At 41.6% G+C, this 23766-nt stretch overlaps 1 protein-coding gene and 1 long non-coding RNA gene across 3 annotated transcripts in view; one reads left to right on the top strand and one right to left on the bottom strand.

Annotated features, from left to right (window-relative positions):
- Positions 1–23766, top strand: part of LOC725557 (cuticle protein 7) — a 77554-nt gene that overhangs the window by 6344 nt on the left and 47444 nt on the right. The window contains exon 1 of one of the 2 annotated variants that reach the window (XM_016914077.2): positions 3893–7727. The exons of the other annotated variant lie outside the window; for it this stretch is intronic. Within the exon in view, the coding sequence (XP_016769566.1) occupies positions 7698–7727 (30 nt within the window). The 5' untranslated portion in view covers positions 3893–7697. Of the gene's footprint in view, positions 1–3892; positions 7728–23766 lie in introns of those variants that run through there. 2 annotated transcript variants of the gene reach the window in all.
- Positions 1–23766, bottom strand: part of LOC113218974 — a 66664-nt gene that overhangs the window by 25560 nt on the left and 17338 nt on the right. The window lies entirely within an intron of this gene.

The raw sequence follows: 23766 nt of genomic DNA, 5'->3' as shown, positions 1-23766 counted from the left end.
TGCTCGGCTAAAACGAATTTTAACGAAAGTTTAAAAAAAGAAGATTTTTCGTATTACTAGAATTCGCTCCGGATATATTCTATCTTTTGCTTCGAAGTTTTTCTTTTTTTATTATCTTGCGCGCTAAAATTTTCATCTTCGTTGTTGTTCTAAAAAAGTTTCAACGTTCGAATTAAAAAAAGGAAAAAATAGTAACAATAATTACAGGATGTCGTAGAGACATTGACAAGAAGTATCTCTAGAATTTTCTCACGCGTTCGAAACGGTGGAAAAATTAAGCCGGGTATAAACGACCCAGTTTATCTACGCCGCGAAAATATACGTTTACGTCGGAGAGAGGTAACGCGTGCAACACACTCGACAACGTAATAGCACGAACACGTTCATTCTATATGATAATGCGTTAAATATATATATATCAATGAATAAAGAGACGCGTTTCGTCCAAGTTTTATATCAAAATTATCGGTTGCGTTCCGGATCGAATTGAATGAAATTTCATATACATATACATATATACATATGCATACATTTATACAAATAACTGTATAACTGCAAATATTTGAATAATATTCCACAGATTTCATCAGCGTGAAATCCATTTCGAGATACAGAATCGCAAAATACATATAATAAATAATAGAAGATATATGAAATAATCGAGGAAGAATGATTTATTACTGGATTATAGATTAGCTGCAAATAGTACAGGCTAAACCCTGTCCGCCGACATCCGATCCTTCACGAGATACATGGATAAAAAAAAAAAAAAATACCTGTTTGATAAACAGTGGGACGTAGTAACAAGCAATAAAACGATATATAACGCGGGGTATAATCCATCAAGAGGAGCGATTTGTCGCCGCATTAGGTTAGCGTCGCAAGTAGTACAGATAAACGGTACGAGCGACGACGTCACTTTTCTCCTTACGGTGTCTATGAAAATATGGGACATCTTCAGAGAATCAATCGTTGGAACGAATGAAACGAAATTAGGACAAATTTCTTATTCCTTACAAGCGATTATAATTTGATCCAACGTTAAAAATTACGTTGATAATAATAATAATAATAATAAAAAGAGATTCGATACGAAAGATGGAATTCTTTTTCAGAGAAATATTACTTCGCGCAATTTCGTAAATGTTTTTTTCATCATCCACCATTTTACCACTCCGTTTCGAACGAATTTCCAACGGAGCGAGCAGAGGGGAGGGGAAATTAGGATAGCTGGCACGGGGACGAGACTAATAATTCGACGAATAGAAAGTTGGATAACGCGACGCGAGGCTAGACAAGTACGAATTATTGGGTCGAAATCGCGAGACAGTTAGCGAGTCGAGAGATTGGTCGGTCGGTCGAAGGCGAAACGAGGCGAGGCGAGGCTAGCACGCCAGCCACTGTGGTCTCTTAAATGGGCCGTGCATAACGGGCTGAGAAATAGCATTGTTTTGACAGCCGAGTCGAGAATATAGTCGAATCGAAACTAGCCGCTCGATTGCCAAACCCGTTGATCCCGCATCTTCCGTTCTCTTCGCTTCGAGACACGACGCGTAATTGCCGCGTCGCATTATCGTCTGTTCGCGTTGAACGCGATCGTACCACGTCGGGGATCGTGGCACGCATTTCCGAGCGATGCAGCGCAGGGTTAATTAATTGCAACGCGTGAAAGGTGGTCGGGAGATTAGAGGAGCGGAAAGTAGAACGTGGAAGAGGAGTATTGGCGTGCATCGAAGTTGGATAGGGAAAATAGGGTTGCGTGGCAATAGGAACGACTTTGGTGGAAAAGTTTGTTGTTCGCCAAGTAGTGGCCATTAAGTGGCATTCTATCCCGTGGTGTACACACGTGTGTAAATGCACAGTTCACCAAGCACTCGGTTCAATTACGATCCCTGCCGTGTCAGCGCGTTTCATCGTACGTGTTTCAGATTTACACGGGTGCGAGCTCGTTCCATGTATTTCTCGATCTATCGCTGGAATTAACACCATCCACTTCTCCGCCATTTTTCTCCTCCTCGAAATCCAAGTTTCCAGGAAAGAGAATGGAAGAGAGGAGGATGGAGCGAGCGACACGAGCCAATCCTTATCCGAGAATGCGCTCGTCCACCAAATTTCCCGAAACTTTCACGAAGGAATGGTTTCCTCGTCGAACGAGAAAATTATATCGGCCGCCCTTCTATGATTTACCGCCGTCACTTTTAAACAGATATCCAATTTTAAATCGAGATTGAAATTTAAGTAAACACACCGATAAATCGAGCGTGCAGATTTATCGCGAGCACAAAAGCCTGTAATCAGAGCGCGGCACAGGGGACGTGCGCGTATAGTCGTGCTGCATATTTTCCGCTTTGCTGCGATCGCTTTCATGCAACGGAATACACGTGATTTTTTTTTCCCTTTTTCATCCTTTTTCCTTTTTTTTTTTTTATACCCTGGCTCATCGATATCGTAGCGGTAAGCGTAGCGTGTGCGGGAAGGGACGAAGTAGGCGCGTGTGCGGCACGCGCGCGCCCCGTCACGAAATTTTCGACACACGCGTTTCCGTGCATCGAATTCCATTGTCGGTGCTCGCCCTCGCGAGAGTAATTTCGTTTTCGGCCTGTTAATCGCGTAATTGGACGCTCATGACTTTCGGCCGATGATCGAATCGGTTTCGGGGCATAATTTATGAGGGCCATTCCACGATGCGCGAGCGCGCATCTTCCGTGAAATCAGACCTCGGAATAAACGGAATCATGGAACACCGATGTATCCGCTTAACTTATTTTTTCTCTCTCTCACACGCGCACACTTTCTCCCTTTCCTTGTTTATCGATATATTCCATTAATTCTCACCGATTGGCTACGCGACAATGCTTTTACGCGTTAAATCATCGCGGTCACGCGCCTCAAACCCCGAATAATCCTTGCTGTTTTTCGTTGTCGCTATTATGCCGGTCACGTTATTTCTGTTCATTTGCTCGCCCGTTTTTCATCTCCGCCATCGTGTCAATTGTTTTATTAATGCATTGTTTATTTGTTCATCGATGAAACCGTTTACACACCGTGCCCTTTGTTGACGCATTCCGTGCCGCGGATAATTTTGGAAGTACACCGGGAAATTTCGCGGGAACAATCGAAAACCGATAAACAAAACGCGGGAATAATGAAAATTGCGAATGAAACTGCGTTAAACGCTTTAAATAAAATACGATCTAAAAATGTTTTTCCATCGACCCGACCATTAATTTCATAAACCTCTCGTTATTATCCGATCCGTTTCCCTCTCCTCTCCTCTCCTCCTCTGTAACCAGTCAACAGAGCTGTTTGTTTGTCACCCGCGATAATTCTTGGTATCCTGCCAATAAAAGGGGGAACAAGGTTCGTGGAAAGAAGTATTTCTTGGAGGTAGGGACAAGCAGAGGGGGGAGGGGAGGGAAGAATATCGCCCATAACATTGATACCCGTATTTATTCGCCGCACGAACCCTTCGCTTCCTTCGTTCGAACCTTGTACATTAAGGATGCTATTGCTGTATCGAGCGTGGGATAGGATAAGGTGTGTACGCGTATTGGTACTTCCTTCGGCCACAAAATTCTTTCCGCTCTCTTTTCTTCCCCGAAACTACACCCAGCTCCTCCCGTTGGCCAGCGTAAACTTTTGACCAGCGGCAATGGCATCTTTTAAGTTGGCAACAACTCCCCGGAATTTTAAGAAAGCTTGTTGTCGGGGCCACAAGTTATCGCGAACAATGGAAAACGGGAAATGGTAATTGCGCTGGCAGCCGGCGATATCCGGTGAACCTGTTTTCAACGAGTAACGTTGGAAACGGTGTAAAGGAAAGATCGAGAAATTTACGCGAAATAAATGGAGTCCCGGTGATCGCTCCATCTTTTTCTTGAAAGAGTTTACGTAGAATTGGTTTTTGGAGTAGAATGAATAGGATAACAATCGAGATTATTCGAAAATTTCGAGGGAAGAATTAAGATCGAAATATAATTTTTGTTCGTTACCTTTGGAAATAGAATTGTCGAGAATCTATCTATTAATGTCGTAAACATTAAGCTAAAGGATGGTATTTGCATATTAACGGAACTTTGACTCTTTTAAATAAAATTGCCACGCTTTGCATAAAATTACGCGGCGTTTTCACGTCGCTTTTAAAACTCGATATTCCCCATTATAAGAGATTAACGGGGCGAATATTTTGATAGCAATTAAACTAGTCATCAGGAACGCGCATAAAATGATATATCGCTTTATATATGCTTCAACATTAATTTAAAACGCAAGTATTGCGTTTCAAACGTCGCCACGCTTGAATCCGAATTAAATAATCGTTTTAATAACACATGTTTGTCGAGTACTCGTGATTATTCTATTCAGAAAAGGAACCAAAAGAAAAAAAAAATACCAACCAATGATAGCTTCCACTCTCTTCGAAAGGTCGAATTTTCAGAATAAACCGACGACTATTCAGCATCGTCGTTATCCTATCCCGACCAAAGTTTCGATGAAAAGACCAAGCTTGATCGTTCCTCCATCTGTATGGAAATCAAGATTAATGGGTGGATTTTTATCCGTTTTATTTCCCCGCCGATCTTTATTCCACGACTCTTCACCTCACCAGCCAAGAATTCGATATTCTATCGCAATTTTACCCCTCTTTTTTACCCAACGATTCTTCTTATACTCCCTCCGCCTACCACCAGTAGCGAAATCACGAGAATACACGTTCGTTGGGAGTCGCGCGTCGAGCTCGACCATCCATGACCCACGACATTATTGGCTCAACCCTGCCATCCTCGGTCTTCAACGGCCCCCGTGCGAAATTCAATTTCTTCGGGTGCAATCGATCGAACCTATCCGACACTTCGTATTATTTCTCTACAAAACTGTACACGGGGGCTTTTTTTTCTCTCTCTCTCTTTCTCTCTTTCCCCCTCGTTCCAATTGTCGGGATCCGGATCCGGGAAAGAAATTACTAAAATTCCGATTTTTATCCGATCTTTCACCTCGAAAATTCAATCGTATCTTGTTTCGCTTCGAACGGTTCACGTGCGATACGAGCGTTCAGATTTGTGATAGGGCTGCGGGTTGATTCTTCCGGTGAACGATTTCCACGATATCGCACTTATCTTTTTTCTATTCCGTTATTTGGAATAGTTGGAATGGTTCGTTGCTTTTGAATAAAAATTTAGTATAGTGGCAATTTTTTGTTCTCTCGTCGTTATGATTCTCCTTGGAGGGGAAGCTCCGTATTAATATCCACGCAAATAGAAAGTTATAATAAATTAAATTCAACAATAATGATTTACGTATTTTCGAAAACCTGCGATATCGAATTATTGGCGTATACCTTGATATCGTTACACGTTGGAGAGAATCGTTTCGAAGGATACAGCATCGATGCGGGATTAAACGATCGAATTTAGAGAGAATCGACGATCTCACTGGACCTCTGTATGCATGTGTGTGTGTGCACTGTATCTGAGAGGATGGCACACGTTTTATCCGTTCCGAATCCATAAATTACTTTTTAGGGAAGCTGATATACACGTACACATGGAAGGGAGGGAAGAGGAGATATGGAAGCAGTAATAATTCCTCTTGAAATCACGGGAAGAAAAATACCCTTCGCTCGGAGAAGCTTGTCGCGGCACGACGCTTCTAAACGGCTGCTCGAAACTTTCAGCTCGGGAGAAAGTGGGTCGTGGGAGAAGAAACTTTCGAAAATTCTATTTTATTCTATATCATGGCCAACTGTTCGACCTTCTTTCTTTTTTTCTCCCTTCCTTTTTCTTCTTTTTCGCTTACCACCTCTTAAATTGTCGCGGAGAAAAGTCGCGTTTACGTAACGAGCCCTCACGACGATTTCGCGAACCATTTTTATCGTACGTTTTTGATTTACGAAATGTCGTCGAAATGTCAATTATCGAGTCGAATATTAAACGAGACGAAAGAAAAGGGAGCCAATTTCGTTCATCTCTAATTATAGAGAAATAGGTTTTATTTTTATCTACTTCGAATTGGGTGAAAAAGTATTTATTACAGAGCGACGAAAGAAAGCTATCTTTTGAAAAATATCTGGCTATCGATGATACATAAACCGAGACAATCGAGCAACATGAACGGAATAACGCACGAAAAGTTATGGCACGCTATCTATATACCCTTTATCTTCTTACTTTTTCTTTCTTCGCCTTTAATTCCTCTATAGCCTTGTTATCGCCTTTATTTATCCATCCTTTTCATATTTTTCGATTTAATTTCGATTTATTTGCCGATTCAACAATGTCATCTTTCGATCAATCGTACACATACCAGTAACATTCTGTTGTTTAACATTCTGCGAATATATATATATATATATTTACCGATATTTTACCGGCATCTACCTCGTATTTCATTTAACTTTAATACAATATAAAAGATAACGCAATATTGGTTGAATAAAATTTACAATGTTATCTCCATTGTAAAAAAAAAAAAAAATTGAACAATCGATACGACGTTTATTCCATCGATAAAAATCAGAACGAAAAAGCTTCTCTCTCTCTCTCTCTCTCTATCTCTCTCTCTCTATCTCTCATCATATTTGTTCTCGAAACCTTCGAATTTCCCTGTTTCCTTTCGTCTCGAACAATCTGCACGTTTTTTACGATACATAGAAAAAAATTCCCAACTTATGTACACACGGTGGTTGCACGTGTGCAAAACCATTCTTTCCGCCAGTAGTATTGAACCCGGCCACGATCCCCAATAATACGCAAACGTTTGGAAAGGACACTTGAGAAACATTATTGCGAGCTTTTCCTCGTTTCTGATTTCTACTTTTTTCCCCCACAACCGTTTAGTCAACACGTTATTCCAACAACATTCGCGCAAAACCAAGTGGACATCGAAACAAGGGAAGACAACTTACGCCTTCTTTATGTTTCCGTTCTCCCGAATCGGTCACGTTTGTTGCAGAGATCTCGTTTCTCCTTATTCCGTTCATATTTCCTCGACACCTTACACCCTTATACCTTTCGAATAAATCCTGCTATATTTGAAAATTCCAAGATCTTCAAACGATACATTTCTGATATATTCATTTCCAGTTTTTCTTTATTGGGAAAGAAAGAAGAAAACACATCTCTTCTGTTCAAATAGAAGCTTCGAGTTGTTCCTTTCCAATCTCTTTTAAAAATTACGTTCATGGATGCAATCGGGAGAAACGAGAAGAATATTCTTTTTCTTGAAAAGATCAGGTTAAAAAAAAAGAGAAGAGAATTTCAACAAACAATCGTGCAAAAGATTGATCCGCTACTTTGATACGTGGTGGCCGGTAACCCCATTCGAACGCTTAAGATTCAATTCGATAGCCCGCTAATGTCCCTCCAGGTCAAACGAACGATCCGAAACGGTGGGATATCCGGCGCATTCCGGGGAGAAAAGTTTCCGGTCGTTGAAATTCGGGCGGATAGTTTATAGGTGGGAAAGGTGTTTCAAACAATGGCACCCAGGAGGATGGTTTAACGGGAGAGTGTTCCACTTGTTACCAAGGTTGGGGGAAAGATGCGAGCGCACCCCGGAGATTCGGCCAAGTTCCGTGCATCCAAGTCAGCACGTCACGGAAGATTAAGCTCGTGGAAGGCTTGCAATGCCTACAGAAGCGGAACGGATGACGAAAGCTTGGCTCCTCTGCCTCCGATCTGCTCACGGAAATCCCATCCATGGTCAATTTCGCCGTTTCATCTTCGAAGGTAAACGAGAAAAATTTAAGTTGAACCGCGCTAGGATACACACACACACACATACTGGGATAGCGTTGAATTGTAGTATAGGGGGGAAAAAATTTCACCTATTTTTAATATAGATGAGAAATTATCGATCGGTTACTTAAATTTCACCAACACGACGATGTGTGTACGTAAAGGAAAAAGTGTATTGACTTTGAATAATTTAACTTTGAGAAGCGAGAAATAATCCCCCTTTGACCTCGATAAATTCCCTCTTCGATCTTGGTCGCGAGCAATCAATTACAGAGGGGATGACAGAGATTATTGACGCGTCAACGTTTTAACATTAAATTGATTCGCTGTTCTCGATTTTCGTTGAAAAATTTAAAAAGAAAAGGGAAAAAAGAGAAGGTTGTATTCCCCCGCTCTCCACGATCTCGTATTTATTCCACGAATCTGTAATTATAATCGGGGTCCCTCCTCGAACGCGAGATCCCTGTGTCGGTTACCGGATACTCGAGAAGAGAAAGAGGATTTCGTGTCTGGGAAAGATTGGTCCAAGGGAGGCGGAAAAATTGCAAAAGGGAAAATTCGAGAGGTAAAAGGCAACGGGGAGGGAGAGGGGGGAGGGCGGCCACAATAGTCGAGCAGGGACAGGAAATCCAATTTCACCCTTAACTCCGGTAGGAGGCGGCGTTTGCATCGGCCTTAATGGAACCGAGTCGAAGACAGAGAAATCACGTTGCACCTTTTGTCCGGCCCCCTTTTTCTTCTCAACCTCGAGGATCGTCGTCGAGTTGAAAACGAGTCGAGGATTCTCGTTTGAGGAGGACTCGTTGTCCATGCGCGCGGCCAATTCGCGTTTTAACTGCATCGAATTAACATTAACGATCGGTCAAAGGTGTTGGAATCTCTAACGGCCACCAATCTTCAAGCGGAGATCTTCAAGCGCAAAAGAGTACCCCGTATAAACGATGAATATTTTCGATACCACGGATGGAATCTCGTCCATCATCGAGGATTTAATAGGGGCACGTTTCCAATCCACGCGAGTTTGAAAGGAGACGCTTATCTATCGGGACGGGAAGAAGCGCAATTTACATGGAATCTTTTGTCGTTGCTCCCCTCCTCCCTCGAGCGAAACAATGACGATCACGGAGTCTCGACGGATGTCTCGAGGGAGCGTTAATGCGGCTCGAGGCAAGCGTAATTATTCATTCTTAATGCCTCCCCCGAGCAAACTGCCGCGAGCGCAAAGTATCCGCTCTATGGAGCACTTATCGAAAATTACGGAAACGCTGTAAGTCGTTGTCTAACGGCCAACAATCCCATTTAAACGCGCCTCCTCCCTTCCCTTCCCTTCCAACCCCGCTCTCCGCTTCCGCGAAATTGGTTTCAATTAAGTTCGAAACTTGCTTATCGGGAATAATGCCACCGCCCGGAGACGTTGTATCGTGAACGTCATAAGAGCGCGAATCGGCCAGCTCGCGAGCAGAAGTTTCCTCGGACAGGGAAGATGATTCGCCTCTAAATTGGCCGGACGAAAATTAATGGAGAAATCGAAGAGTGGGAGGGAAAGGATTGGAAGGGAAAAGCCGTGCGTTGGTTAAACTCGTTTTCATCGAGAGGGGGATGGAGACCGATGCGGAATTTTGGCTTGGCTTAATAGATGTTGGTGGACCGCAAAGCAACGGTTCGCCGTTTGCACGGATGCTCGAAACTATTGACATAAACTCGGAGGACTCGGAGGTGAAACTTTTGAATTGATCGGTCGAGTTGGAAGCAAGAGCGGTATTAGATCGAGAAGAGAGACGTCAGTTACACGTATATCTTTTGCGAAAATTTCCAGTCGTGATACCTTTCCACCTCTTGTTCCGCGTATATCCGAACACAGTTTGTACGAATAATCGATCTGGCGACGATCGTGAACGAATCGAAAATTTTATTCGAATTTTTCGACTTCCAATGTTATTACAAACTCGCTAGATTCAAGAAAACAAGTGTCGCGAAGTTGCGGTAAATGTCAGCTCTCGCAGGCCGTTCGCGCCACATTTTCAGCGCAACTTAATAGAATCAAGCGCAGGAGCGGGTTTCATTGTGTGTACGAACGTGTCACGCCGAGAGGAGGTGGAGGCGTTGACGCAAACTGAAATTCGTATGCGGTCGCTATAAACGTTTCTCGGTTGACATTGAGATACATATATATGTATATATATATACACACATGCATAAGTATAAGCTTCGAAGCATCAAATTTTCCGGTGGTCCGGCGAAAAAGCGGATCCCATTTCGGGGACGAGCAATCGCCCTTCGTTCTCTCTCCGTCCAAGAACTTTGCCCCGGTTTCCTGCAACCGTCGTAGAATATATCCTGACAAGCCAAGTGAAAAAACTGCCGCCATACCTTGCCAGTTTATGGAAATAATATTTTGCCCGATTGCCGTCAGTGAACCGGGCCGGCTTTTTACGGGAAACATTTCCAAGTTTGTTGAATATTTTCCCTTCTCCATTGAAAAAAATACGATTGAATAAATAAACGCGGCTCTCTTCGGCTGCTCGACCAACGCTGACCAACGGGTTTAAATTCTTTTTCTCCCGAAAGTTCGAAAAAAAAGAAAGGAAGAAAGAAAAAGAAGCGTAAACTCGGATGAAAATTTTTATTCCCGAACAATTAAACGTCGAAGAAAATTTCCACCTTTTAAAATTTCAATCGCGAAACTTTCCAAATTTCCTGGATTATTTTCTCTTTGTCTGTTCATCTTGTCTCGAAACAATGAATAAGTATTTCATTAGTCGGGGATCGTTTAAGATAACACGGCCAACTTTCTGACCGTTCTACTACTGGATCCACTGGCTCGCGAATAATTAATCAAAAAATGGTTCGGGTGGAAAGCCGCGCGCAAAAGCTCGCGGATGGTGGATTCAACGAGGACCAATCAGAACGGGTTACAAACCCGATTTAATTTAATTCCACCTATTGGTCTATCTCTCTCTCTCTCTCTCATCGCGACCCGATTAACTCGGATATTTTAATTTTGTTCGCGGTGATGTAATTTTTCTAGTTAAATGCGCTTAGACGGTTCTTTCGGGTCGATGGTATATATCTTGAATATAATTTAAAGATTTTCAAGATACGTGTTCAAGATGCGTGAAATTGCCGCGTAAAATTTTAAACAATGGTTAATATTAATATCGTTCAAAGATACAATTCCACGCAAATTGAGGTCACCGAAAAGATAGAATCGTTGAATATTAAAATTAATTATACACGAACGTTAAATCGTCGTAATAAGAATTAAAATCTTTCTATTGTGCTTCATATTGTCTTCTTTCTTTCTTTCTTTCTTTCTTTTCTTTTCTTCTTCTTCTTCTTTTTTTCGCGAAATTGGAGGATGTGAATTTAGGTCGATGGAAAATGAAGGAAGGAGACCTCGTTCGATCTTTCAGAAAAAAAAACTTCGTTAACCTTGGTTGGAAAGATCCGAAAGAGGATCGTTACTTTATCGCGATGGAGAAGATATATATTTCTGAGCGAAAAAGTTCGATATGTCTCCCAAATAAACTTCGTTCCTCGCTGTTCTATATTTACGCCGGGAATAATAATAAAAGAAGAAGAAAAAAAGTATGTATCGTATCGTTTTGCCACCGATATTCCTCGATAACTTCTCCAACCAACTTTTCTTGACTACTTTCGATAGTATCTTAAATTCTTGCTGTGGGCCGAGTTCGAACCTAATATCTGCAAGAATCGCTCAAGAATCTTATCCCCTTTTCTTCGAGAGATTTAAGATTGATTATCGATCAAACTCATCCAACTTCTCGACTCGTTAAACCACTTTAATCGCGATCCAAAAATGACAAAGTTTTAGACAGGGAATCTCGAGCCAGTCGCAGTCGAGCAAACTTTCGAGCAAACGTGGAACAGCTGAAAGAATGACTTTTTTCCCCATCCAATCCTCTTCACGATATTCCACGATATTCCGTAATTTCGTCGTCCAAAATTTCTTCGTCTCCGATTCCTTCTTTTTCTTTTCTTTTTTTTCCACAAATTATGATAAAAGCTCCAGCGACTACTTCCTTCCGTCCCGGAATTATTTACGCCCCGTTCGTACGTTATTCGCAATCGTACGTATCTCGAGTGGATTCAGGTCAAACGACCCAGAAGAAACGAACGATCGGCGTTTCCTTTCCCAGTTCTTCCTTCTTTCGTTTCTAAATAATCCCGCCGCATAACCGGCGACCGCACGTTCGATACAGGCTCGGCTCGGATACGGGAGGCGTTAGCCGGTGGAAAAAGGTGGAATTTCCATATCGCCCGTTCACCTTTTTCTCCGCGGATCTCCGGCCGCCGTCCAACAACGCTCGACACGTGTCGGCGAGCAAAAAAACATTATACAGCTTGAATAGAGGGCAAACATCGCATTTCAATTGCGACGTATCGATTGCTCGATGCAAAACGAGCGTGCTGCGCCGAGAATACTTGCGACCGACCAAGATCGAAGCAGCAAACAAGTGCCGTATCCCTCTGCGTTACGTTTCTCCATTTATCCATTTTTATCCACCCGTATCTCCTCTCTTTGTTCTCTCTTTTGTAATATTATAAAATACGCGCCATTTTTCTTCTGCGCCCGTCCCCTTGAAAATGTAAACACGTTCTTTCTTCACGGGAAAAAAGGGGATCGTTCCTCGAGGAATCGGGTTTCGAGATGACTGACACGCTTTCGTATCACCGAGATACGAAGAAGTTTCGTTTCGTTTCTGGATCTGAGAGATAATTTGCCCTTTCGACGCGAGGAAAAGTTTGCTGGTAGAAATGTTTGTCAGGTAGAGGGCATTTATCGTTAACCGTGCAACTTTCCGGAGGGCGAGTTAACCACGTGGTTATCGAATTGTATCGTTCCGCGGTTTATTCGGTCAACCAATCTTGTCGCCCGTGACTAACGTTATTTATTACCTGGTGTGGTGTTATATTTTTCTTACTCCGCAAGGAATAATAGGATCAATTGTAGGAATATATCGATCCATGGTCGGAGGGATAAAACATCATCGTCCTTTGTAATATTCGCGATATCGAGCGTTTTTGTTTTTATTTTTGTTTTTTTTTAGCCAGCTTAACTCGTCGAAAAATCGAACTGAACGTGATCCAACGCGAGGACTCGAGTCATCAAGTCACGAGAGAGTGCAGTAATAGTTTCGCGATGATGAAATTTAATCTCTGTTAAAAGCGATTTCGCGTTCGAAACAGTGGACATTCGCGGATTATCCGTGGCGATAACATCGACGGATAATTATACTTCCCCTTTATTTTTGACCAATCGTGTCACCGCCGAATAACGTCCCGTTATTTTGACAAACGATTCGTTGAGAGAGACTTTACAATTTTAGAAGCTGTTGATACACGATTCACCGGTTTCCCTATTATTTAATAGCATCGTTTTCACGGGGAGGGGGGAGGGAAACGAGGCACAACGGGGGTGGAACGGAACGAAACATACACTCTTTCTCCTCGCCGGCGATGGGATCGCATCGAATCGCTATTTTCCTCGTTTCGGAATCAAGAGTGTAACCGAAGAGACCCTTTTGTCTCGCGAGAGACCCTTTGTTCCTCGATCGTTTCCTTTGCGGCCCTTCGTCCGTACCACAATTCGTTCTTCAGCAACCCTTTTTTCTCATTCTGTGATCTCACCTCTTCATCACTGGCCGACTCGACTCGACTCGACTCGACTCGACTCGACTCGACTCTGCCCGACCCTTCTTCTTCTCTCCCCGGGGTGAATACACTTTTGCCCGAACAAAAAAACTCTTAATTGCTGTGCAGCAGCGTATTACGAGAAGTCGTTAGGAGCGAATAGCGGAATCTGCCGTGAGAAGCTGCTGCCCAGGGGATTGTTCGCGTGATAATGGAGGAGCGATGCCCTTTGTATATTTTGTATTGTTTTGTATACTTTCGCTCGGATATTACGACGTTTTCGAAAGGCGAATTATTCGCGGGAGAATTGATCCCGGGGCCCAATTCCCCTCCGGAATTTCTCCGTTTGAAAAATAGCGGGGAGAAGAGCCGAGGGTAATTGAATTTTATCGAAAAATTGTAGAAGCAGGGATTGAAAACAGAGGGATTCCTTTGTTTGAACAGAGCGCGCGGAATATTCGATTGACAAGGGGAGAGGAGAATTTTTCAGAACCGTACCAATTTAACGCGATGAAAATAATCCCGTGGTGATAATGGAATAAATTGAAAATTTCCAACCTTTGCGCGATATTTTCTTTTATGAATTTCTTCTTCGCCCTCGTAATTTGAAAACCGAAAAAGAGAGAGAGAGAGAGAGAAACAATTAGCAACGAGCTCGTCCATGCAAATGATACGATAGATATTGTTTCGCGATCATTGGATAAATGGATAAATCGTAATGGCTCTATATTTATGAATATCGACCGGGGCATCACCTAGCCTGATCGAGTTTAATCGGATTATAATCCGATGTATATTACCGGCTAATTACCATAACAATTTTCACGGGAAAATTCGAGTTCTCGTTCGATTCGGCCGAGAATAAAAAGAGAAAGGAAGAAGAGAAGGAAAGAACGCATAAATCTCGAGCCCTCGTTAGAGGGTATTCGACAGCCAATTACGTTATCGTTGTCGAGGGTTTTTGCGGACATACACTTTAATCGTGGAAGCGTTCCAAAACCGATTCTCGAAGAAAATTTACGGGTCACCTAGTATAACACATTCAAAGGAAGATCATTCGTCGTTGATGACGCTGCCTTCCCGAACGTCGATACATATTGATACTCGATAGAGATCGATAGTTGCCCCATTATTATCCTCTTTCTCCCTCTATTTTCGTTATCTTCGTCCTGGCTTCGATATTTTTCACGAATGTAGCGCAAATTATGATTTATTCTCCGCTCCAACCGAATGGAAAAGAATTCGGATTATTCAGCTCTCAGATTTTGCGATCAAGTTAGAATTTGATGGAGGAGCGTGTTCGTTGGAAAAAACAGTTTTCTTACAGACTTTTGTTTAAATTACTCGCGGCACGAATCGATTTCCAAGAGTCTTGATTTCAAAGTCAATATACGAAGTAACGAGTCAAATGGAGATGGAACAAATGGAAAAGATGAAAATTCGAGAGAAATCGAGCGATGAACTAACTCTCTTTCTTTCTCTTCGTTGACGAGTTTCACGTCTTTTCTAATTTATTCGTTTTCTTTGCCAGCGAAACAATGACCGTCGTTCTAAAGGCGAGAAAACGGAGAACGAGTTACAAGTTGGCTCTACTCGTAAATTTCACGCCGCTACTTAAATCGTTCGCCCGGTTAATTAATTAAATTCACCACCTTTGCGCCAACTTGCTAAATACGTTGGCAGTCGAGCTTTATACCCTTTGCCCCTTTATCCCTAAATATCGAAGCTGTTTCCATTAAAATTTTCGAGTGTATCGAGTTTTTTTTCGAACACAATTTATAGCAACCGCTGAAATTAAAACTATCGATTCCAGCTTCAAATTCTCCCAAATATATTCCAAATAATTTCTTTTTTTTTTTTTTTTTCAAGAATTAACTCCGCTTTTTACAATTTGCAATATTTCACAATTTTTTTGATCACGATTCTGGAACTGTAAATCCTGTGATTACCTTCAAAATAAGAAGAGTAGAAAAATTATGAGGGGGAAAGGGGGAGGTGGAGAAGGCATTGAAAAAAGAAAAGTTGAACGAGATAACGCGATAATCGAGATATTTGTTTAAGAGAGAAACGAAGAAGTTACGGGGGAGAGGAGATAAGAATGAGGGTACGGCGAGGAGGAGCGGCGGTGAAGAGGCTGCTGAAGTGGCGGAATTATGTCCGAAAAAAGAAACATCCCTTTACACCATTATACCGGGAATCATAGCCAGAGCTTGCTCCAGAGCTTAATATTTCTTAATGTTTCCTCAGTCGACATAATTAATTTATGCCTCGAGTCTTGGAACTTCCTAATTAAACTTCGCTCACATTTCACTTCGTCGAATGAAACATGGAATTTCCAACGATCGCCACCCTCTCCATTCAATTAATTGTATTTCAGATTAAGTGATTTTCCGTTACATTAATTACAAACTCCGGAGCCCGACTTTTGTTTCGAGCTTATCTTTCACCGTCACACCGTGAACGCCCCCGCGTTATACATTTTACGTCGATACGTAATTAAAAAAACGTATCAACAGTCGTTCAAACGGGTTCGTTTCACGCGGCAAAATCGTACTATAGCTATAAAATTTAACTCGAGTATCGTTTGTTTTAACTCGTTCGTTCTCGTATTGTAATTGCTACGTGATTTCTGAAAAAAAAAAAAAAAAAAAAAAAAAAAAGAAAGAAAAACGAAACAAGGAGAATAAAGAGAATAGAAATTTTCGGTTAATTAGAAGTAAAATTATTAATCCTGTGAAATGTACGAAACTTTTGAAACGAACGTCAAATCATACGTTTGTTGAAACGGGAAGCATTGAGTTAATATGTTTGTAAATTCATACGGAATTTTTTATCCACGAAAAAAATAGTATCTCATTTTTTTTTTTGGAAAAGAAAATTGAAATTCTTCCGATAGTATCGTCCCTGTCGAAGGACATGGACGAGAATAATTCTTTCTATTCGATTAGTAACGAATTTAATTGTAGAGGATCGGCGCGGCCGAGCGTTTTACGCGATATCGGTATCGCTAATAGACTTATTAACACATTAACTAGACTGCGAGCGGGTAATTAATTTTCGTGGATCCGACTACGTATTTTCGCTATGGCCATTTATTACAATACTTTTGCACGGGAGGGCTGGGCCAAAACACAATTAACTTGTGCGAATGTTATAGCTCGATGCCTGTAGATAATTAAATCGCTGAAATGAAGGGCGCATCCGCGCGATGCATTTATATCTTATTATTAAATTTTCAAAGTTGTCGATTACGTTAGAGCCTGATGCTATGAGGCGTGCAATTAATGAGGTGAATATCGTATTAAAACATTTTCAAACAAATAGATATTTTGTATGCGTGTCGTACGATTAATTGGTGAATTCGTTCAAGTTACAACGTGACGCGTGCTATTGATCGTATGATTGACAAATAATACACGGAAAGTATCGATAGAAATTTGAGAAGAAGAATTATTATAAATCCTTCAAAATGTGATTTACAAATGAGATGATCTTTAAACATAATCCTCAAATTAGTTTAAAATGATTTTCATGACTTTGAAATGATCGTCGAATGATCTAGAGATGACGTTTAAATTATATATCTTATTCAATAAATCTCTTTTTTCTTCAAAAATTAAGTAACTTATTCCATCCACTTTTTTTATTTATATCGTATAGATACTCAAATACTTGGAGAAATTCAAAAGGTTTTTAATTTCTAACGAAATATTATTTAATAATATTTGTAAATTGATTCAACTAAGAATTATTCAAAGTTATTTCCAATCAAAATTAGTATATTTCGATAATCGATATTTCCTTATTTAAATAGAATCGAATCTTGCGAGAATCTTTCACGAAAATACTTTCGTCCTATCGATATTTTTCAGAATATCCTTCGCTATTCTCGTCTCAGTTTCCACGCTTGTACGTGGAAATTATGGTATACACGACGAAACGAGCGATCGATAATCAGCTATAAGCGAATACTTGGCCCGATCGATCGATTAACCTATGAATACGCGGCACGAGTTTTATACCTCATGCGTTGTTTACGCAAGATATATTATATGGGGATACATTATATGAAAATAGGGGTTGCTATTCGAGACGCGGTTTTAATTGCTACACCGTAAAAAAAGGAAAAAAAAATAACAAGGATGAAAACAAAGAAAAATTGTATCGTTTCGTCGCAGAGAGACAAATATCATTACCACCGTTTCAACTTCCACCACTTCTCCCTTACGATCAAATTCATCGCGGAAATTACTTGCTACTCCGCATTATTATTATTTATCGAGGCGAGACTTCATCATTCACGGTTCACCCGTCACATTTTACCCGAACGCGAGTCGAAACGTCGAATACGACTATACTCGCGCGCGCGCGCATGTATATATATGAATGTATCTCGAGGAAAAATACAACGAGTACCAGGATTCGTACATAGAATACGATATATATAAAAAAAAAACCACGAATATATTCGAGATGGATAGGATACGAAGACTTGGGAGAAATACGAGCATTATGCTGGGAACAATGGTGTGATGGTACGAGCAACGCGGCTAGGAAACGCAAATGATCCGCTGAAAACAGAGATAGCGAAACGTGTCGCTATCGGCACCGAAAGTATCCCCCCGTCAATGATTGATTGACAGACAATGGCCGCCGCTTATTCCCACGGCGGAATATGACCATTCATCCAGCGTCCGATAATCGCGATCGGCTTTTTTCTCTCTCCCTCCCTTCCTCTCCCCCCTCCTCCTCTGCCTCGACATCGATAATCGATGCCGATTGGCCCGGCTGTACCGAGCTATATACCGACTCGAGGGGTGGACGTAGGTGTCGATCTCCTAGGATCCAGAGATCGCGTACGTTTGGCAAAGGCGGGCGAAAAAACTGGAGCAGCTGGGAATTTAAATTACGGGAGTAGAGGCGATTAGCGATCGAAGGGGGGATCGAAATCGTGGATCGCCGTCTCGATTGGTAAGTGCTATGTGGTAAATGGTGGCGCCGGTGGCGGATTGGCTTTGGGAAGCGGAGAAAAGTTTTGTTGTTTGATGTTTTCGATAGCCCCGCGCATCCAATTGGTCCCCGGCCTTCCGTGCCAGCAACCCGTATACACACGTATACCTGCAGCTTTCGCTGCATCGGGTAATTTCGTTTCGAGTGGATTCGTGTGACGAGGTTGGCTCGTGGAGGGAAGCGGGCAAGGAGGAAAGAAAAGAGAGAGAGAGAGAGAGAGAGAGGGGAGGAGGGTGGATAGAGGAGCAGTAAAATTTCATCGAGCAGATAGAGAAATGGAATCCATATTGATCCATATTACTTAGTCGAATCTAAATGGAGGTATATATGAAATTTTCTACGGTACGGAGAGTGATAGAAGGGAGAATGGATGACACCGCGGCTGTATCGTGGGGGAAGAAACGCAAAAGCATCGATATCCATATCGTGGAGAAATTCGAGAAATGATACGTAGAGGTTTCACGAGGTTTATTTTTCTCGGTAATATCTGTACGTGTATTTGAAATAATTTGTTCCTCCTCCTAGATACGCAGATGACGGAATAATCTGGTCATCTTTGATCTCGCTCTGCGTATTCGTTACTGTACCGTGAATTTTGTTCGACGAACGTTTTTTTTAATTCGTACACCGGGAGTGGAAAAACCAGGGAATTACGAACGCGTGAAATTGACTTGGCGACGACGAACCTCGACACAATGCTCGTTTTATTGTTTCATTCGAGGAAGGTTATTAATATTATTAAGTTTGCTTAATATTTCCCGAATATTTTCAGTAAAATCAATTACACGTCGCAATTGGATATTACTATTCGTTGCTGTTCGATCAATTAACCGAAACTAATATAATTCTCATATTATAGTCGATTCGTTTATAAAATCTATTATCTTCTAATATAATTAAAAAAAAGGAAATTAAAAATTAAATTAATCTCATATATATATAACAAGACTTTAAAATACGATCGATACGAAAATTCCAAAAATATCACGAAATCCTGCATTAACCAGGAACAAAAACATATACACCGTTGATGCCGGGAGAAAGTCATAAAAATAAATGTGGTGCGCGTAAAATCGCGAAAAATGGTACTGCGATAGACGTCGACATTTCGTTTCACCGAAATTATTGGACTGATAAACTAATACTCAAATTTTGACACGAAGCTAAACACGACGCGATAAACGCGCTCGAACGAACAATCACGTTTCGAGTTTGTAAATTGCTAGAACGTGTCCGGTCCATTTAACTTTTTCCTTTCTCATTTCTATTTATATATTCCAATTTTCTTTCTTGGATTCTTTTTCTTAAAAATATCTACGAGACATTAACCCGAAAAAAATTAAGCTTTGTTATCCGTTGAAAGTAATTTTCTATTATTCTTCTATTATCATTATCTATCACGTTGATCTTTCGACGTATGACTTTTACGTTCATCACGTGCAGATCGAACGAATCGCATATTTTCAATGGAATAGATCGCAAAATGGATCGAGAAATCGGTGTAAAAAGAAGGAAATCGGGAACGAAGCGATGCACTGGCGGATATTCCAGTGTTTAATGGGGATCGTAAAAACCTTTAATCGGTTTCCCCTATCTGAATCCATCTCGTTGCAAAGTGATCGCGTAATTCACGAATACAAAACGATTTAATTAGGGGGATCGATCGTTGGCGAGATTACTTTGCTGGCTGATTACGAGTGAATCGATACGCTTTCGCTTTTAAGCAATTACAACGAGACACGGCGAAACAAAACACGGAGGAACCGTTTCGTCACCGTCGATTGAACCCTTTCAAATCTCTCCACTCGTGATATTTCGTCCCCCCGTTTATCCATTCTCATCGCTGAACAGTCACTGACGTAACCAAGCCGTGCAGCTAAAAAGTCTTCTTTATCAAAAGCTTCATATCACACGGAATCTCTCCGTTTCATTTTTTCTTTTTTCTTTTTTTTTTTTTTTTATTAAACAATAACGAACGTTTGGTCGAACGTTCTTTCATATTTTAATAATAATAATCGTTCCAAGCGAATGTTTTTCTTTTTTTTTTCTTCAAAATTTCACGATTCAAAAACTTGAACCACGAAATATCAATGGGAAGTGGGTAATTAGGAAGATAATTGAAGAGAATCGAGGATGAAAATATTTCTTGTTTGCATAATTTGAATCGAGTTCCAATTTTTCTTGCCAGAGATTTCTATACGTGGATTTTTCAATATAACATATACCCGAGTCGAGTAACAGAGTTTTTCGAGGAGAAAATTCAAAGCATCTGTCGATTCGAAAGAAATTTTCATTAATCCTTAATACGGCGATTTATCACATTTCTATATCGAAAATTTCTATATCGATAGAGAGGGAAAATCGAGGATCAAGATCGAGATTTGCGTTTGTACCGCGCTTGTTTAAGCGGATTAACAAATCATTTGGATGGAGAGACGGGAAGGTTGTTAACAAGCCCCACAGGCATCGTTTCGACATAACATAGCAATAAGTGCTTTCGATTGCGATTACAAGGAAAATAGGTGAATCCGGATAATAAGTTGAAAATTTCCCAACTTACGCTCGCATCGAGTTGAAAACAGCTCGAATTGGAATAATCGTAATAATCGAATCATCGTTCGTGTTTCGTTTCAGGGAAAGAGATCCATTATATCGTGAGAATTATGGGGCACGTAAACGGACGACGTGCATGCGCAACTTCTGGAAGAACGATCGTATTTGACGACGTATAATTTTTCCAAGTTTCCACGTTTATTTCGTTCCATCGCATTAGCCCGCCCGTCATAATTCTCCTTCTCGTTTCGTTATAATATTCGGCCAATTTGAGCGTTGATCGAGCTTTGCCCCGAGTGTTTCGAGTCCGACAAAATGCTGCGACAAGCGAAACCGAACGAAGCCGAGCGAGCAGACACGGGGGAAAGTGTATGCAAAATCGATGCTGTCATTCCCGAAATGGATTTCAAAGACGTTTCAAACTTGCACGAGGATCCTTCACTATCCATCTCCTCTTCTTCTCTTCCCTCCCCCCTCTTTTTTTTTCTCAATCTAGCGGAGCCATCAGAGAAAGTTACAGAAGTAAAATATTGTAATGCACGGTAGGCCTTTCAAAGCGAAAAGAAAATGAAAAGGTAGGGTAGTTAAATGTGAGTACATTTCAAGTGGCAGAAGAGAAACGGGGAAAAAGAGAATAAAAAGAGCTCGTCTCGTGTCACTGTCGATTCTGGGATTACAGTCTCTCGCTTGACGACCCTTTTCACCTTTTCAAAGTTCAAAAGAGGGGTCAACCCCTAAAGCTTTCTAGGGGTCATCGAATTCGCCTCCACGGTCGCGAGTTAAAGCTGCGGTTTCAACGGCAAATCTTGAGAGTTTTCTTAACGAAAGGTCGATTCGTTTCTCCAACGTGGTTCTCAATATAGTTTTTTCTTCTTTTTTTCCTTTTTTAAAAATAACGTTTCGATCGAGACACGTCAGTTTACAGCGCGGTATTAAACTTGGAATAAAAGACAGAAATACTACGCTTGCTGTTTTGAAATGTAATAAAATAAACGTTTGTAATAAGGCAGGCAACCGGACAGAGGACAATTCCGCGGGCAGAAAATTTGATATATAATTTCTTCGCTTGGGGCCTCATTTCCGAGAAAATTGAGTTTGAAAATTCGAAAAGTACACGTGCACTCGCGTAACAGCCAAAATTCGATTAATGTACTACTTCAAATCTGATTTTCCTCGAAAGTCCGAGGCCTCGGCCGAAAAAATTTTATTTCATTTTACGTTTTCAATTTATTTATACATATACAAAGAAAAACTTGCGAAAATATTTTATACATATATATACACTTTTGATTCTCAAATCTGATTTTCCTCGAAAGCGAGGCTTCGAACGAAAAAATTTTATAATTTATTTCCATCCTCTTCTCATCTGATTATATCGCATGCCATCTTAAATTCACAATAGCCCTTCTATATTTATACATTTATTCCATTTTATTACTCGATCAATCGTATCGGTACGCGTGATCTCGAGTAAGATTTATGACAATTGAAAATCGGCGACAAGTTTTCACGAAGCACGAGTCGACGTTTCTTCTCCCATATCCACTTTCTAGGCGCTGTCTCGCGAGATTCTCTTGGAAAATTAATTTCGTGTCAGCGGGCGTCGCAACTCGCGACTAGGATAACGAAGACAAGAGCAGGAAGCAGCGGTACACACGCAACACTCGGAGGAGCAGCTCGTGAATTCTGGCAAGAATATTTCAATTTATCTTAAAACTCGTATCAACTCGTCTAAACTTTTCTTTCACCTTCCGCTTTTACTTCTTCCTTCCCATTTCTCAAATTCCTCTTCTCGCAAGCATCTCGTTCGCACGAACCGGCGTGACACGTAGCTTAATCGAATTACTTGGCGAAACGAAGGAATCCTTCGAAATCGCTTTGTAGTCAAAACAGCGGAAACAGCGTGTGTGGCGCGAACAGCGTGTCAAGATCAATAGCAAGTTCCGGGAACACCCGTTCAGAATTAGGGAACGAGCAACAGGAAACGATCCCAGCGAGAAGGCTGGCAAACGCGCAACGTCGAAACTTCGTTGACGTCCAGGTGGCGGTTTAGCGGCCGTTCACCTAACCTAACCCCTGCCTAATTCCTCGGATTCCCGTCGTGCTCGGACACCCAAAGTCCCCGAAGATCACCGAGCGTTTCCGCTCCGCAGGAACGTCGCTCGCCCATCACCACATCGAAAGGAGGCGACGAACATCTCGGCCTTTCTTCCTCCTTTCGCTTCACGGCTCGCGTCCACGCCAAAGTTAATAGAATTAATTCGAGTCCTTGTGATTTGTGCTCCGCGTGTATGGAACAGGCGGAGAGAATGGAGGGTAGAGTGGAGCGGTTAGAGTGGCGGAAAGCGAGAAAGAGAGAGAGAAGGAGAGAGAGAGAGGGAGAGAGCGTGGTTAGAGGGATGAGAGGCGGTTGGAGAGACGTAACAGGGCGTGTGCTGGCGTGGAACTGGGCGCGAAATCACAAGTTGCCAAGAGGCATGTAATGTCGTCGGATTTGCAATTCCATTACCGGGTGGTGGCGTATAGGTAAAGGGTGAAAAGGGTCGATGACGATGTCGGGTCTCTCGTCCCGGCTCTCCCACTCCTCCGTCCCGGCTCTCCCACTCCTCCGTTCCGGATCGTTTCTCTTCCACTTTCCAATGGTCGTGCGCGACCTCTCTCTCGCCCCTTTTTTTCGTTTACCTTTACGTCTCAACCTCTTACGCTTCTTTTTTCGTTCCTCTTCGCGCTCCGCCACGAGAGCCTCCCCATCGAGCATCGTCGATACGATTATTGCCTATCCCTCCCGTCTTTTTAATCTCTTTTCTCTCAC

The sequence above is a fragment of the Apis mellifera genome, linkage group LG9 (assembly GCF_003254395.2).
Source record: "Apis mellifera strain DH4 linkage group LG9, Amel_HAv3.1, whole genome shotgun sequence".
NCBI lineage: Eukaryota > Metazoa > Arthropoda > Insecta > Hymenoptera > Apidae > Apis > Apis mellifera.
This window is presented reverse-complemented; position numbering and strand designations above follow the sequence as displayed.